The sequence below is a fragment of the Colobus angolensis genome, unplaced genomic scaffold (genome assembly GCF_000951035.1).
Source record: "Colobus angolensis palliatus isolate OR3802 unplaced genomic scaffold, Cang.pa_1.0 Scaffold250, whole genome shotgun sequence".
NCBI lineage: Eukaryota > Metazoa > Chordata > Mammalia > Primates > Cercopithecidae > Colobus > Colobus angolensis.
In genome coordinates this window covers 1,367,846-1,382,863 of record NW_012115711.1, presented here as the reverse complement: position 1 = coordinate 1,382,863, position 15,018 = coordinate 1,367,846, and the positions used below count along the sequence as shown (strand labels likewise).

Genomic DNA, 15,018 nt, shown 5'->3' with positions numbered 1-15,018 from the left:
CGGCTCGGCGCTGCCGCGGCTCTATGGCGGCTACCAGACGGATTGGGTGTGTGGCGGCCAATGGAACGCCATGCTGGGCTACTTGTCAGCGCTGTGCCAGGCTTGTGCCTATCCTGGCGGCGACGGCCTGGAGCTCGTGGTCATGTTCCCGGGGGGCCTGGGCAAGGACCGGCTGGCCGAGTGGGGCCGTCGGTGCCAGGCCGAGCGGCAGACAGCGCAACTGATCGTGGGACACGTGGGCAACAAGGGCACCCCTCCACCGCGGGCCTGGTTCCTGCCACCGGCCTGCCTGAGCCACTGCGTGAGGCTAGCACTCATCCGCTTCCGGGTCAAGGTGAGGGAGGGGCCGGATCTTAAATAATAAGCCCCACACCTATTCCCTCCCAACTAAATACCTAACCACCTACCCACTTACCCACTACCCTGCCTCCCATCTACCCACCCACCTACCCGCCCAACAGCTAACCTACCTGCCTAACTACCCTCTACCATTTTATCCATTTTCCTCCCCCCTTCATACTACCCCCTACGGATTCACTCACCTACATGGCCATATCTCTACTCATGTCATCCCAGTAGCTCCCTTTAGGTTCCCTTATCCAATTGGCCTAACACTAGGTTTCAGCAGAATCTAGTCAGAATTTCTTTTGTAGCCTCACCTTTCTCCTGCTGTCTTCTGCCTCAAACTGAAATGCCTTTACCCTGCTTTTTCCAGTTGACATCTCTCTCCTGTGTCTCTTTCCAACCTCGCAGTAAATCACTTAAGCAGGTGTGAACTGAATACGTTTCTTCTACATTATTTTTCCGTCTTCACCCACTGCTGCTTTTTTACCCATCTGTCCATTCAGCCTTTCTCATTTCAACACGCATCTTCTTCCTCCTGCCTTAGCCTAAACACATAAACAAAAACCCACTGATTCAGTCACTGTTCAACAAGTATTAACGCACTGAGTGTAAGAGTTTTAAAGACATGTGACACACTGCTCATACCCTTGGAAAGTTAAATGTATACACATGAAACATTTAATTATAGCAATGTGTATGTGATTATGCCTTATGGTCCAGACAGTAAGTACAGTTCCTGTTTTCTGTATGTGGGGTTGGTGGGATATCTTTGAACTAAAGTGGTCAGGGGAGGCTTCCCTGAAGAAGTCGGACCTCACCTGGGTCTTCAAAGATGGATTGCATTTGAATGAGTCACAAGCTTGGGAGGAGGTTGCTTTAAGTGGGAGGAAGAAAATGAGCAGAAGCAAAAAAGAATATCAAGTGTGCAAGGCCCCATAGGCAGTTACGTCCAATCTGCATGTAGTTGGGTCACTGCATATGGGGCCAGGGGAACAGCTTGGCAGCATCCCCAGTTCTTGGCACCACTGCTGCTGCTCTGTTGCTTTCCCATACTCTTAGGTTTCAAGTTCCTACGTGTAGAGAATAGCAAGGCTTGGGAAGTAAAGGAGGTGGGCAGGAAGAAGAAAAAGAAAAGTAGTACAGGGTTGGGTAGAACGAAACCGCAAACCTGTTTCCCCAACCAGGGTTCTTGGGGGTTGTCCTTACAGTTAGACAGAACAGGGGATTGTGGGAATCACTTAAGAAGTGGTGTCTGCTGGAGTAATGAGGAGGAAAGAAGTTTTAGCTCAGAGACTAAAAGACCTAAACAGAGAAGCTTGCAGTGGTTATAAAGGTTGTGTCTAGAGCATGCTAGACTCGTTCTCAGCATCAAATCTGTGCCTAGAGTGCCTAGATTATAGTTGTTTTAGTTTAAACACATCCAAACGTGAGCTATCTCATACAAGGTTAAAAAAAAAAAAAAGGCACACATTTGCTTGCTCTTCTGACTGAACATTTTAAGGTAGATTCTTTATTCATGGCCATTCTTTCCACTTTGTTTTCACTGCTACCACCCAGGCTTGTAAGAAATTTTTAACCTCGTTATTAACCTGGTTGCTGGCAATAGTGACCACATTGATGGAATATTTACTATGTGTTAGGTGCCGCTCTGTGCGCTTCTTTTAAAAAACTTACCTCATCATCCTTGCAATAACCTGTGAAGCAGTATTATCCCTGTTTTCTAAATGAGGAAACTGAGGCACGGGCTTAGAAACTTGCCCAAAGTCACCAAGAGATAAGTGGCAGGGCTGAGATTTGTGCCTATGTGGTCTTCCTCCAAAGGTCATACTCTAAACAACAGTGCTGCTATAAAATGAATCTTTCTAAAGTGCCACCGTGATTAGGTCATTTCCCCACTCAGCTAAACTCTTCCTTGGCTCCTGGTTAAAGACGGTTCAGGTCATTAACTCACTCTTTTATTAGAGTGCTTGCTGTAGGCTAAGTACTAGCTGCTTGCTGAGGACTGAGAGGTAAATAAGGGGATCCTGTCCTCAACGAGGACAAGGTTTAGTGAAAGAGATAATAAATTGCAGATACTGTGGGCTAATTGCAAATGATGAAAAATGTGGCCCCTATCGGGGGCATGGTTAATTCTGAGTAAGGGAGTGAAAGTTGGGGAAGGCTTCACCGATTGGTGTTAAGCCATGAAGAGGACTGAAGAGAGTTCAGATAGTGGACAAGGGTATGGAGACCCGAATAGCCAGTTATGAGCTCTGAATAGATTTTGATTGGAGGTTGGCAGGAGGGTTGAACACTGAGTATGGGTTTGTGGTTTCCAAAGTTTTTTTTGTTTATATACCCCATCAGTCAAAATCTTTTGAGAAGCAGCCCTTAGTGTATTTTTGTTGTACTTCACCACACAGTCTCATTTTCAAAATCCCAGCAGTTAATAAAAAAGATGGATTGAATAGATAGATATGTGATAAATAAGGTATAGTAAAAATAGTAGAATCTCAGTCGTGAGTATTCAGATGTTCACTGTAAAATTATTTCAACTTTGCCATATGTTGGAAGTTTTTCATAATAAAAATGTTGGGGAAAAATTCCCAGCAGTTCTCTCTAGTCCTTAGAAGCACTCTTGGAGAATGTATAAATCTTATTCCCTGTGCTAGATTATAAACAAACTCTGATCTTTTTGTATTCTCCATAATGTCCTGTGTACTTTGGGTGCAGAGTACATTGTTTTTTTCCATAATGAATAGATCGATGATCCTAAGAGAATGGATTGTAGAAGTGACTTTTTAAGAGTGTAGTGTGGCTCTTAATATAATGGATTTAAGACCAGCTGTAAAATTGCATATCTAAAGTGTCTGTCGATGTTATCAATGAGTGAAGTCTCTCCCGGTTCCAGTCAGTGACTTTTTTGTTTTTATTGAAGTGATGAAGAACTCCCTGGATTGTAGCACAGACTTGAAAGATATTAATAACCGATTGTGGTTTCCCTTTTCAGAGGAGTGTTCTACTGTCTTGAAGGTGGGAATTTTTCACTTGGATGATTTGCATGCCTACTATTTCTTTTGACTGAATGTCAGTGCCTCAGAACAAAACCCACTACTGTATCTCTCCCCTCTTTGGTTTTGTTCTTCGGGCTAGACCACAAGATGGGCCTTTATTCCCAGTCTCATTTTCATTTGTGATACAGAAAGTAGAGGTGGAAGGATTAAATAATAGATAAGTTGCTGGGTTGTCTGTTTAGCTTTAGACAACTTCGGACTTACCATGAAAAGATCCAGTGTATATTGTTGGGATGAATTTTTTGATTTGGTTGGTTTCATTTATATGCTCTGCAAACCTTTGTAAATGATAATCAGTAGAAGGAAAATTAAGTAAACCCACAAATTGCTTGCCTGATTGCTTCCTAAGGGTCTCAGAAGTAGAGCAACCTAAAGCAGTTTTAGATTGTGATTCAGGAGATAATTTAGGGTGATTAAGGGAATGAATGCTTTGTTTTAATGGTTACTGTGTAATTAGAAAAAAAAAGATCACATCAAACTCACCATTTCGCAGCTATACTTTTTTAGAGTGATTATGATTAGATAAAATGAGTTGATTTAAAGAAAGATACTAAGTTGCAGTACTTGGATATGGCAGAAATCATGTTGGTGGTATATGAATAACCAGACTTGGAGAACAGGTATCATTTTGTGCTTTGGTTCTCTAGAATACGATAAAGCAATGGCTGCTATGCCTCCTGATTGTTTACTTACCATTAGTCGTAGACATTCTGAAAAGTCAATGACTTTTCTAGATGCTCTAGTGGTTGGAAAATAATCAAAATAATAATTACTTCTTAGGCAACAAGTTGTATATTAAAAGCTTTAAAAACATCTCATTTAATCCTCAAGAGCTTGCAAGGTGTATGGTATTCTCCCCCATTTTACAGTTGAGTAACTGAGATAACCAAGAGGTAAAATAATTTTTCTTTGTTCTAAGTACTAGTAAGTGGTGGATAAAAATTACTGTTCTGGGTTTATATTGCTCAAAGTTTACACAATCCCACCATCCTGTTTCCTTCGTTTTGTACATTCTTGTGTATGATTGTACACTGTTACTGGCTAGATGATATGTATAGATACATGAAGACAATCATAAGTAGATTTTTTGAGCACTTAGTTTGTGCCAGCATTGCTAAATGTACAATACTGCCAATACAAGGCAAATGTGTAAGCTAAGTGCCAAGTAAGTGAGTCATACAGTGATGTTATAGGAATTCAAAAGTAGTAATCCCTGTTCTTTCTACACTTTCAGTCTCTGCCTCTCTGGTTTCTTTCACTTAGAGCATGCACAAATAATCTTTGAAAAACAAAAACTTCCCCTTTATTTTCTAATTCCTTCGAGCCATTATCTTTATCTCCTTTCTTCCCTATTCACCATTATTCTTAAAGAAGCAGATTGTATTAATTCCCATTTCCTAGCCTAGTGCTACTTTATATCTGATGTCACTACTCTGAAGCTGCTGCACGCATTTCCATTCTTAGCCTTTCTTGGTCCTCTTTAAGATCATTAATATCAAGCCATCCTATTCTTGAACTATCTTCCTTGGATTTCACAGTTCAACTCACTTCTGATTCTCCTTGTAACCCTCTAGTTCTTTCTTCTTTTTTCCTTATTCCTCTTCTGCCTGCTTCTTTAAATGTTGGTGCCCTCAAGGCTTCTGTCCTGGTCATATTCTTCTACTTTTGTTTCCTGAGCAATCTCATCCATTATGGTGGCTTTAAGTATTAATTAAATTCTAATGATTCCTATTGCTCTGTCTCTACCCTCGACCTCTCTCATGAGCTTTCAACACATCTTTTCAGCTCTCTACTACTTGATGTCTTTTAGGTCACTTAAACTAAAAACTACCCAAAATGGAACTCATTATGTTTCCCCAAAACTTGTTCCACTTCTGGTACTCTCTATTTCTATGAATGGTGTCTTTCATCACTTTCAAGCCAGAAGCCGTGGAGTCCTCAATTCTTCACTCTCCTGTCACTTCCCACATTTACTTGGTCATTGGATCCTTTGAATTCTACGTTACAAATGTCTCCTGAGTCCAGCTACTTCTGTCTGTTTCCACCCCCATTACTTTAGTTCAGGCTACCAAAATTTCTTATCTGAACCAGGAAGACAGTGTCAACTTGTTCCTTTACCATAACACTCTCTGGACTCCATCTGCCATATTGCTGCCAGAGACACCATTCTGAAAACAGAAGCTGACTCTGTTATATGCCCAAAGGTGTATTTGCCTACCCTACTGAGTCCAAACTTCTCAATATGGCAGACAGTGCCCTTTACAATCTGATCCCAAACTCCCTCCAGACTTACCTGGTGCTCACCTCTGGCCACCCCTGTTCCAACCATTCTATATTTTCTTAGTTTCCTAGACATACCGTGTCCTCTCTCATAGTATTTTTCTTATGTTTATCTTGACCTTTGCATAGCAAATTCCCCCTTATTCCTGCTCAAAAGTTATCCTTATAGTATCTTTCCTAGCCAGCCTCTGTCAGCTGTGGTAAATTAAGCCTTCCCTTTACTACCAGAGTACTCTGTTCTTACCTCTCTCATATATTTTTCTCTTTCATAGTATTTTCATATCGCTTAATTCTCTTTTAAATGAGTTTCAAGAGGGCGGAGATTTGCTCTAGGACTTGACATATATAAAATAATGTTTGCTGTGAGAGAGAGAGATTGGTTGGTTTACCTTTACTGACTGAATCACTGTAGAGGGCTTTACAGGTCAGATAAAGAAGAATTTAGAATCAATGCTATACAATGTTATATATTAATTCCATCTAAATAAACTCAGATTGCAAACTGAATTGCCGAACTCCTGTTACTCAGAAGTTTTGTAGCTGCTTAGCAATGCAGTTATAGAATATATTCCCTTTTGATGGTAGTAATAATGGCTACCACGTGGGCGAGGTACCTCACCAATATTCATTTAATCCTCACAACCACCCAACAGGAGAGGTATTAATCTCTATTTTTTCCTCTACTCCTATGACAGATTAAATCTCTCTCTCTCTCTTTTGTGTTTATTTTGTTTTTTGTTTGTTTTGTTTTTTGTTTTTTGAGGCAGAGTCTCGCTCTGTGGCCCAGATTGGAGTACAGTGGCGTGATCTTGGCTCACTACAACCTCCACCTCCTGGGTTCAAGCAATTCTCCTGCCTCAGCCTCCCAAGTAGCTGGGACTGCAGGCACATGCCACCACACCCAACTAATTTTTCTATTTTTAGTAGAGACGGAGTTTCACCATGTCCGCGAGAGTGGTTTCTAACTCTTGACCTCAGGTGATCCGCCTGCGTCAGCCACCCAAAGTGTTGGGATTACAGGCGTGAGCCACCACGCCCGGCCTAAATCTCTACTTTTTGTAGCAAAAAAAAAAAAAGAAAACAGGCTCAGTGTAGTCACTGGCCCAAGGTTGCACTGCTAGAACATGGTTGGACCAAGATTTGGACCTAAAGATATTTGACACCAAAATCCTTCATCTTTAACATATCTCAGAACAGTGTAATTGCATTTTTATAGTTATATTTTAATAACTTTTTCCAGAACATTTTTTCCTATATTTAGTTTGTGTAGCATAATGGCTGACAACACAGGCCTTGGAGCCAGACTGCCTGGGTTTAGATCCCTATTCTTCTAAGTACTCATTATGTAAGCTTAGGCAAGTTACTTACTCTGTGCCTCAGTTTAACAATAATACCTACATCACAAATTTTGTTGTGAGTGTTAAATGATTTAAGTAATATGCTTAGAACATTATATGGCACATAGTAAATGCCATATAAATGCCAGCTGCTATTATATTGACTAAAATGTCTTGTAGCAGGGCATGGTGGTGCGCACCTGTAGTCTCAGCTACTCAGGAGGCTGAGGCAGGAGGATCGCTTGAGCCTGAGAGGTTGAGGTTGCACTGAGCTGCGATTGCACCACTGCACTGCAGCCTGGGTGACAGAGTTAAGACCCTGTATAAAAATTTAAAAAAAATACAAAATATCTTGTGTACCTAGTAGGTTGGACATTGATCACCTCACTCTCATGCTTTAAGCTTAGCATGGCATGCCATGGCATGCCTTCATGATCTGCCCACCATTATCTAGCCTAATTTTACCCCATTTTTCTTATCAGGACAATGCTTTTCAGTTCAGTTAATATTTTTGAGCACCTGTTCTGTGCCAGACACTGTTCTAAGTACTATGAACAATGGAATTAATTTACTCAGACTATGTTTATTGGACTCCTGTGTGCCAGGCAAAGTTCAAGATTATGAGGATACAGCAGTGAATAAAACAGATTTCTGACCTCATGAAACATATTCTAATGAAAAAGATAGACAACAAACAAGACAAATAGGCAAAATATGTTTTGTGACATAGGAAATGCTGTGGAGAAAATGAAGTAGGAAAGTGAGATAAGGAGTGTTGAAGTCAGGGGTACAAAGCATGGTACCCTACCCTTCCAGGAGCTCATAGTCTAGTAGAGGAAACAAGGAAGAAAAGACTTACGGTATAAGTCTCCAGGATCCTTTCTCTGGCCCTTGTCATTAGGCCCAGGGACATAACCAATAGAAGTGGCAGAAACCAGGATTTGCATACCAGAAGCAAAACCCTTGCCCGTTCATCTGTATCACATGAGGAAATTACAAAGGTATGGCAAAGATGGCAAACTGGCAGCCCATAGGCCTTATGTGGCCCATTCATGTATTTTTGCATTGGCCCACATATTTTTTTCGTTTTCTTTTTGAAATAACTTCATTTATTTTCATTGATCAATAGTGTTCACCAGGATCTGAAATCAAATAATACACTTGGACTGAATATTAAGGCATCATCTAGTTGAATGAATTGAATGATTATCATTTCCTGCTGTCATTTAACTTGCATTTTTTTTTAGCAAGTTCGAATTTGTTGCCAACTTTTAAAAATAGAGAAATGTTGCAAAAAAAGTCTCTTTCCAACTACTGAAATATCAGATCCTCTGGCAATACTGCTTAACCCCTTTTGGTGAACCACATGGTCTTCATTTATTGGTCTCTACAGCTCCATGGTGTCTCCCTGCCACGATGACGAAGTGCCACTTGTCATTCATGGTAGACATCTTCTACAATGGCTCCCAATGATTCCCACCTCCTGGTATTCACACCCTTTTGTAATCTCCTCCCATCCCCTCAGTTTGTGGGCTGGACCTAGTGACTTGCTTCTGATGAGCAGACTACAACAAAAGTGATGGGATGTCACTTCCAAGATTAGGTTATAAAAAACTGTGACTTCCATCTTGTTTGCACTCTCTCTCTCTTTCTCTCTGGCTCTTCTTGCTTGATCACTCTGATGAAGCAAGCTGCCATGTTGTGAGCTGCCCTATGGAGAGACCCACAGGAAAAGAAACTGAGGGAAGCCTCCAACCAACACTCAGTGAGGAACTGAGGCCCTCAGTCCAACTACAGTCCGCAAGGAACTGAATTGCTGCCAACAGCCACGTACGTGAGTGAGCTTGGAAGTGGATCCTTCCCCAGGCGAGCCTTGAGATGACTGCAGCCCTGGCTGGCACCTTGATTGAAGTCTATAGGAGACCTTGAGCCAGAGGACCCAGCTAAGCCATGCCTGCAGATACTATGAGATAATAAATGTTGTTTTAAGCCACTAAGTTTGGGGGCTAATTTGTTACACAGAAATAGATAACTGAAACACCATTGATTGTTGTGCTTGTTCTTTTTAAATAATATTTTTGATGAACATGAAATATTTCTCATACCCACATCTGTGCAAAGTGAAAACAATCTTTTTTATGGAAGAAGTTCACGTGTTTGAACAGGAGAGAGCCTATTTCTTTGTGGAATTGATGAATTTTCATATCCATCTAAATAAAATGTGTCTGTTGAAAGACTACAATTTAAGATACCATTTGAAAGTAAACCACTGTAAGAAATATCAGTGTATGGCCGGGTGTGGTGGCTCACGCCTGTAATCCCAGCACTTTGGGAGGCCGAGGCAGGTGGATCACCTGAGGTCGGGAGTTCGAAACCAGCCTGACCAACATGGAGAAACCCTGTCTCTACTAAAAATACAAAATTAGCCGGGCATTGTGGCGCGTGCCTGTAATCCCAGCTACTCGAGAGGCTGAGGCAGGAGAATCACTTGAACCTGGGAGGTGGAGGTTGCGGTGAGCCAAGATCGCACCATTGCACTCCAGCCTGGGCAACAAGAGTGAAACTCCATCTCAAAAAAAAAAAAAAAGTCATACAAAAAGGTTGAGTGCGGAAATGAAAAGAACTTAAAAATGTACTTGGAATTTCAACAGGCTATATTTCTAGATACAGATAAAATAAGTGATGCCACAGAAGGCAATTATGTATTAAATGAAAAAACTGCCAGGACTTGAAAGCCTTTTTTATACGGTAGTTTTATAAAAGTGTTTGTCGAGTACAACAGAAATTATAAACAAGCATTTGCAAAGGTAGGAAATACTTTGGCTCAGGATGTCAGACATTGATGGCTAAACATTCTTGGGACAGATTTAGTCAAAAAGTTAAATTATTTTTGGAGATTTACATAGCAGCTGGTTACAACAGATTAAAAACGGCATCCACATAGCTGTACAGTTAGCTGTATTCCTAGCCAGTGGTTCTCAAAGTATGGTCCCAGACCAACAGCACTGTACCATCTGGAAACATGTTGGAAATACACATTCTCAGTCCCTTACCCCTTTGGACTTACAGAATCAGAAACTGGTGGGAAAGGTGGGGGAGCTTATGGATCCATTTCAACAAGCCCTCCAGCTGAGTCTGATACATGCTAAAGTTCGAGAGCCACTACACTTAGGTATGATTCATGTGTTAAGAATTTGATGTAACCTGACTCTTGGACTCATCACAGGTACATCTGGAAATACCTGGATTTTGTGTGATGAGAAAAGTCTTGAGATTTTTAATATCAATTGGTCAAAATTAGTAAGTATGACTACAGATGGTGCTTCTGCAATAGTGTTTAGAACTGTTGGACCCAAGAAACAATTTGAAGCAGAAACACTTTCCGGGGACCTAAACTTAAAGCTCTTTCTGCTAAAAGCTTAGAAATGAATCAGTCAGATCAGGAACTAGTAATTAACATGGTGGTTTGCTCCACAATTGAATACTTTGCTTGGTGAATTATTGGGTGCATGTTATGGAAATCTGCCCTATTACATGGAGGTTGATTGGCTTAGTTGAAGCATGGTACTCAAGATACTGAAAAAAATGACTTGGCATCCAAAGGGCATTCACCACACCCGCAGAGAGTGAAATAAAATATTTGGCTTGTTTGGTTGATTTTACAACTCATCTAGACACTGAATAAAAACAGCATTGTTCAGAAACACCTTCACAAATGTATGGTTGTACTTGCTTGTTCCTAGCAAAATTATGCCTTTGAGAAACTCATTTGGCAAGAGATAAACTGGCTGACTTTTCTTTGCTGAAATTGGTTTCCAAGAATTGAAGGTGATGGCCTGAATTACATTCCCACAGTTGTGAAGTTGTCTGTTGAATTCCAGAAAAGGTTCTCTGACATATTTGATGAAAATGAACTAATATTGTTCAATTAGCCTTTCTCAGGGTTTAGAGTATGAAAGAAGAGCTACAATGGAGATTCTGAATTACTGTGCCATGGTGCTGAAAATGAAGCATGATGTCATTGAAATGCCGAATTCTACAAATACTTTGGAAGTAGTTACTGAAATATAAAAAACACTGTGCCAAACTTCTGTGTTTGGAAATGCCTACATTTCTAAACAGCTGTTTTCCATTATGAAATAGGATCAGATTAGTCACTTGAAGTGAAAGCATTCAAGGCTGAATTCTGTACTGCATGTTGTAACACAAAAATATAAGACCTAACGTTGACCTCTTGGCACATAAATGTGTCAGGCCTCCAGTTCCAAGTCAAAGGAGAATAAACTACCAAAAAAAAAAAGTGTAATGATAAATTTTCTAGTTTTTCACTTATGTCTTCAATGTAAAATGTAAACTCCAGTATTTTGCATGTATAAACACCCACAGCTTAAATAAAAATACATTTCTGTGTGTGTGTTTTTTATTTTTAAACACCAGGTTGGAGTGCAGTGTTGTGAACATGGCTCACTATAACCTTGAACTCCTGGGCTCAAACAGTCCTTCCACCTCTGCCTCCCCAGTAGCTAGGACTACTGGCATGTGCCACCCAAACCCAGCTAATTTTTAAGGTTTGGTTTTGTTTGCTTGTTTTAGAGACAGGGTCTTGCTAGGTTGCCCAGGCTGATCTCAAACTCCTGGCCTCAAGCAATCCTGCCTCAGCCTCCCAAAGTGCTGGGATTACCCACCATGCCTAACCAAAAATTACATTTCTGGAAGTTAATTTTTCTTTACTCAGCCCCTTCATTTATGTTAGCTGCCCATCCCTGTAAGCATTTACAGCCCCTAGTTCAAAGACTCTTAGAAATTTATTGTGATCATTGTCCTCTGTGCAGTTCCTGTCCTCCTTTCTGAGGTAACCCAGAGGTTCCCTGGGATTCTCGCTCTCTTACTCCTAAGGATACTTTTCATGAGACCTCTGACTTTTCAGTTGTGAAGATTTGCCTTGGGCTGAACAAGTGCCTATTCTGGTATCTACTTGTCTCAAATTATTTCTGAGGACCTTCAGGCAGTAGTGCATGCTACAGACTTCATCTCTGCAAAACAGACTTTCATAACTACTTTTTCAGTCTGTGCCAGCTATTATATTATAAATTGTAAGTCTTAGAATTGGGTAGGAATCATAAATCTCCATTTTACAGATGAAGAAGCTAAGTGACTTGTCCCCACAAACTTTGATCATAGGTTGACTGGATGCCAAAGTTCTTGCTGTATACACTGATAACAAAAGTTAGCATCAAAGTACAGTTTCCAGCCCGTGGTTGACACACAACAGGTTTTTTAAAAATCCAAGTTTTCCCTTTTGTTCTTAAATGTGACAGAAGGCTTCATCTGCAGAAATGGGCTGGCTTCTGGCAGCCTAAGAGTAATTAAGAGTACTAAAATTGGGCCGGGCGCAGTAGCTCACGCCTGTAATCCTAGCACTTGGGGAGGTCGAGGTGGATGGATCACCTGAGGTCAGGAGTTCGAGACCAGCCTGGCCAACATGGTGAAACTCTCAACTAGAAATACAAAAATTAGGAGGGTGTGGTGGTGGGCGCCTGTAATCCCAGCTACTTTGGGAGACTGAGGCAGGAGGATTGCTTCAACCCGGAGGTGGAGGTTGCAGTGAGCTGAGACCACGTCATTGCACTCCAGCCTGGGCAACAAGAGCAAAACTCCATCTCAGAAAAGAAAAAAGTACGAAAATTGGGTACTCGCAAATTAAAATTAGGACCTTAATAGTGTGTACTGAACACTGGATTGGTATTCTACTACCTCTAGCTTGACTGCCGTATTTCATGGCCAAGACTACCAAGTATGTGCATGTAGATAATTGAAATTCCTACAGTTGAGAGGGAAGGCCACCTTATCAATGTTTCCTTGAAGTAACTGTGGTTCCTAATTGCTGCTGTTCTTTCAATACATTATTCTTTAGCTTTGTGATTATCAGTCTGGTCTCTTAATGGTTGGTTGTTGAACTCCACAATGTAGTGATGCATATTTGCATCAACAGTAGTTTCAGTCTGTAATTATTTAGTAGTTAGAGTTCAAGGTGGCCTTCCAGTTGAAATGTAAGTCATCTATATTTCTGTTGCTGAATCAGACTTACACATAATCCATCCCGCCCTCGAATCTTCTTACAAGGTGATAATTCCTTACTGTCTTTGAATTCTTTTGAATTCTTTTTGCCTTGGTAAGAATAGGTAAAGAAGATAGACCACAGAACTCTGCCCGAGTCAGTCACTAGTTTGGTGTATTTAGCATGGTAGAGGGGCTTGAGGGAATATGGGACAAGCTGGAGGAAGTCAAGTACTGCAGAGGTCAGAAAGCAGTATTGCCTCTAGTTTGAAGTTAACTTTAACAAGCATTTATTATACTCTTTCTATGGTCCAGGCAGAGTGCTAACATAATTCTGCCACTAACGGGCTTACAGTCTACTTATTTTTTTATGCCCTTGTGTTTATTGTGTTACTTGTGAGTTGATCTCAGATTACTTTATGCCCACTTTTCCAGTTTCCTTTATTTGAGAAAGTGTACTTAATGGAAAGACCATTGTTTTTTAGAGACAGGATCTCACTCTGTTGCTCAGACTGGTGTGCGGTGCATGATCTCGGCTCACTGGAGCCTCAACCTCCTGGGCTCAAGCGATCTTCCCACCTTAGCCTCCTGAGTAGCTAGGACCACAGGCATGTGCCATCATGCCTGGCTAATTTTTTAAACAATATTTGGTAGAGATGGGATCTCACTGTGTTGCCCAGGCTGGAATCCTCGGCTCAGGCAATCTTCCTGCCTCTTCCTCCGCCTCCCAAAGTGCTGGGATTACAGGTATGAGCCACTATGCCCAGCCCTGAAAGAACATTATTTTAAAGTCAGACCTAATTAGTTCAAATCCAAGTACTACCATATTGCTAACTGTGTGATTTGGAGCAAGTTAATTAAGTTTTCCAAGCTTCTGTTTTCTCTGAGTAAAGGAGAGGGAGGGGGATGAATGATCTAATACCCATTTCACAGAGTTAGAAGGATAAATGAAATATGCCTAGCCCAGTGTCTATCTTGAAATATTAATCACTGCAGTTAGCTCCATGAGGTCAAAGACTCTTGGCTCTTGTTACTGCTGTGTTTCCATACCTAAATTGGCACCTGGCATGTATCAGTGCCTGGCTCAGTACATATTGGTTGAAAGTTGAAACAGTTCGTTGGTTGCCTACTCTGTGCGAGTGGTCTATGTACTGGAGATAACAGCAGTGAACAAAACATTTTTGAAATCTCAGCCTTCTTGAAGCTTACATTCTAGTGATTAATACTTCTGGTTGTTTTTAATATCAAATACTCTTCAAATGTTTCTGAAAGAGCCACAGTATATAATACATAAAATGGGGACTATGAGCTCAGGTTGAAGAGAAAGTAGGAACACCAGGTCAGGTACGGTGGCTCATGCCTGTAATCTCAGCACTTTGGGAAGCCAAGGTGAGAAGATTGCTTGTGTCCAGGAGTTTGAGACCAACCTGGGCAACATAGCAAGACCTGTCTCTACACAAAATCAAAAATTAACCAGGCATGGTGGTACACACCTGTAGTCCCAGCTATTTGGGAGGCTGCAGTGGCAGGGTTGCTTGAACTCGGGAGGTTGAGGCTGCAGTGAGTCGTGATCCCGCCACTGCATTCCAGCCTTGGTGACAAAATGATACCTTCAAAAATTAAAAATTAAAAAAAGTAGAAACACTAATCCTCTCTGGTTATTTGGTCCAGTCTCCACCTACGAAAATTCTGGTTTGGGGAAGCACAGTTTGAAAGCCACTTTAGACTACCTGTAGGTTGGAAATGAGACATGTCTTAGAGAGCTGTTTTCCCCTGAGGTTTTCGTTTTTGTTTGTTTGTTTGAGACAGAGTCTCGCTCTGTCATCCAGGCTGGAGTGCAGTGGTGTGGCCTCAGCTCACTGCAACCTCCACCTCCCGGGTTCAAGTGATCTTCCTGCCTCAGCCTCCTGAGTAGCTGTTACTACGGGCACCCGCCACCATACCCG

The 15,018-nt window shown here is 41.3% G+C and overlaps 1 protein-coding gene across 1 annotated transcript in view; it reads left to right on the top strand.

Moving 5' to 3' along the window:
* Position 1: 1 nt before the first annotated feature.
* The window catches only part of FAM120C (family with sequence similarity 120C), a gene marked incomplete at its 5' end in the record, with an annotated part of 150,175 nt that continues 135,158 nt past the window's right edge, over positions 2–15,018 (top strand). Inside the window, one exon of the mRNA XM_011946593.1 lies at positions 2–334. Within this exon, the coding sequence (XP_011801983.1) occupies positions 2–334 (333 nt within the window). The remainder of the gene's footprint in view (positions 335–15,018) is intronic.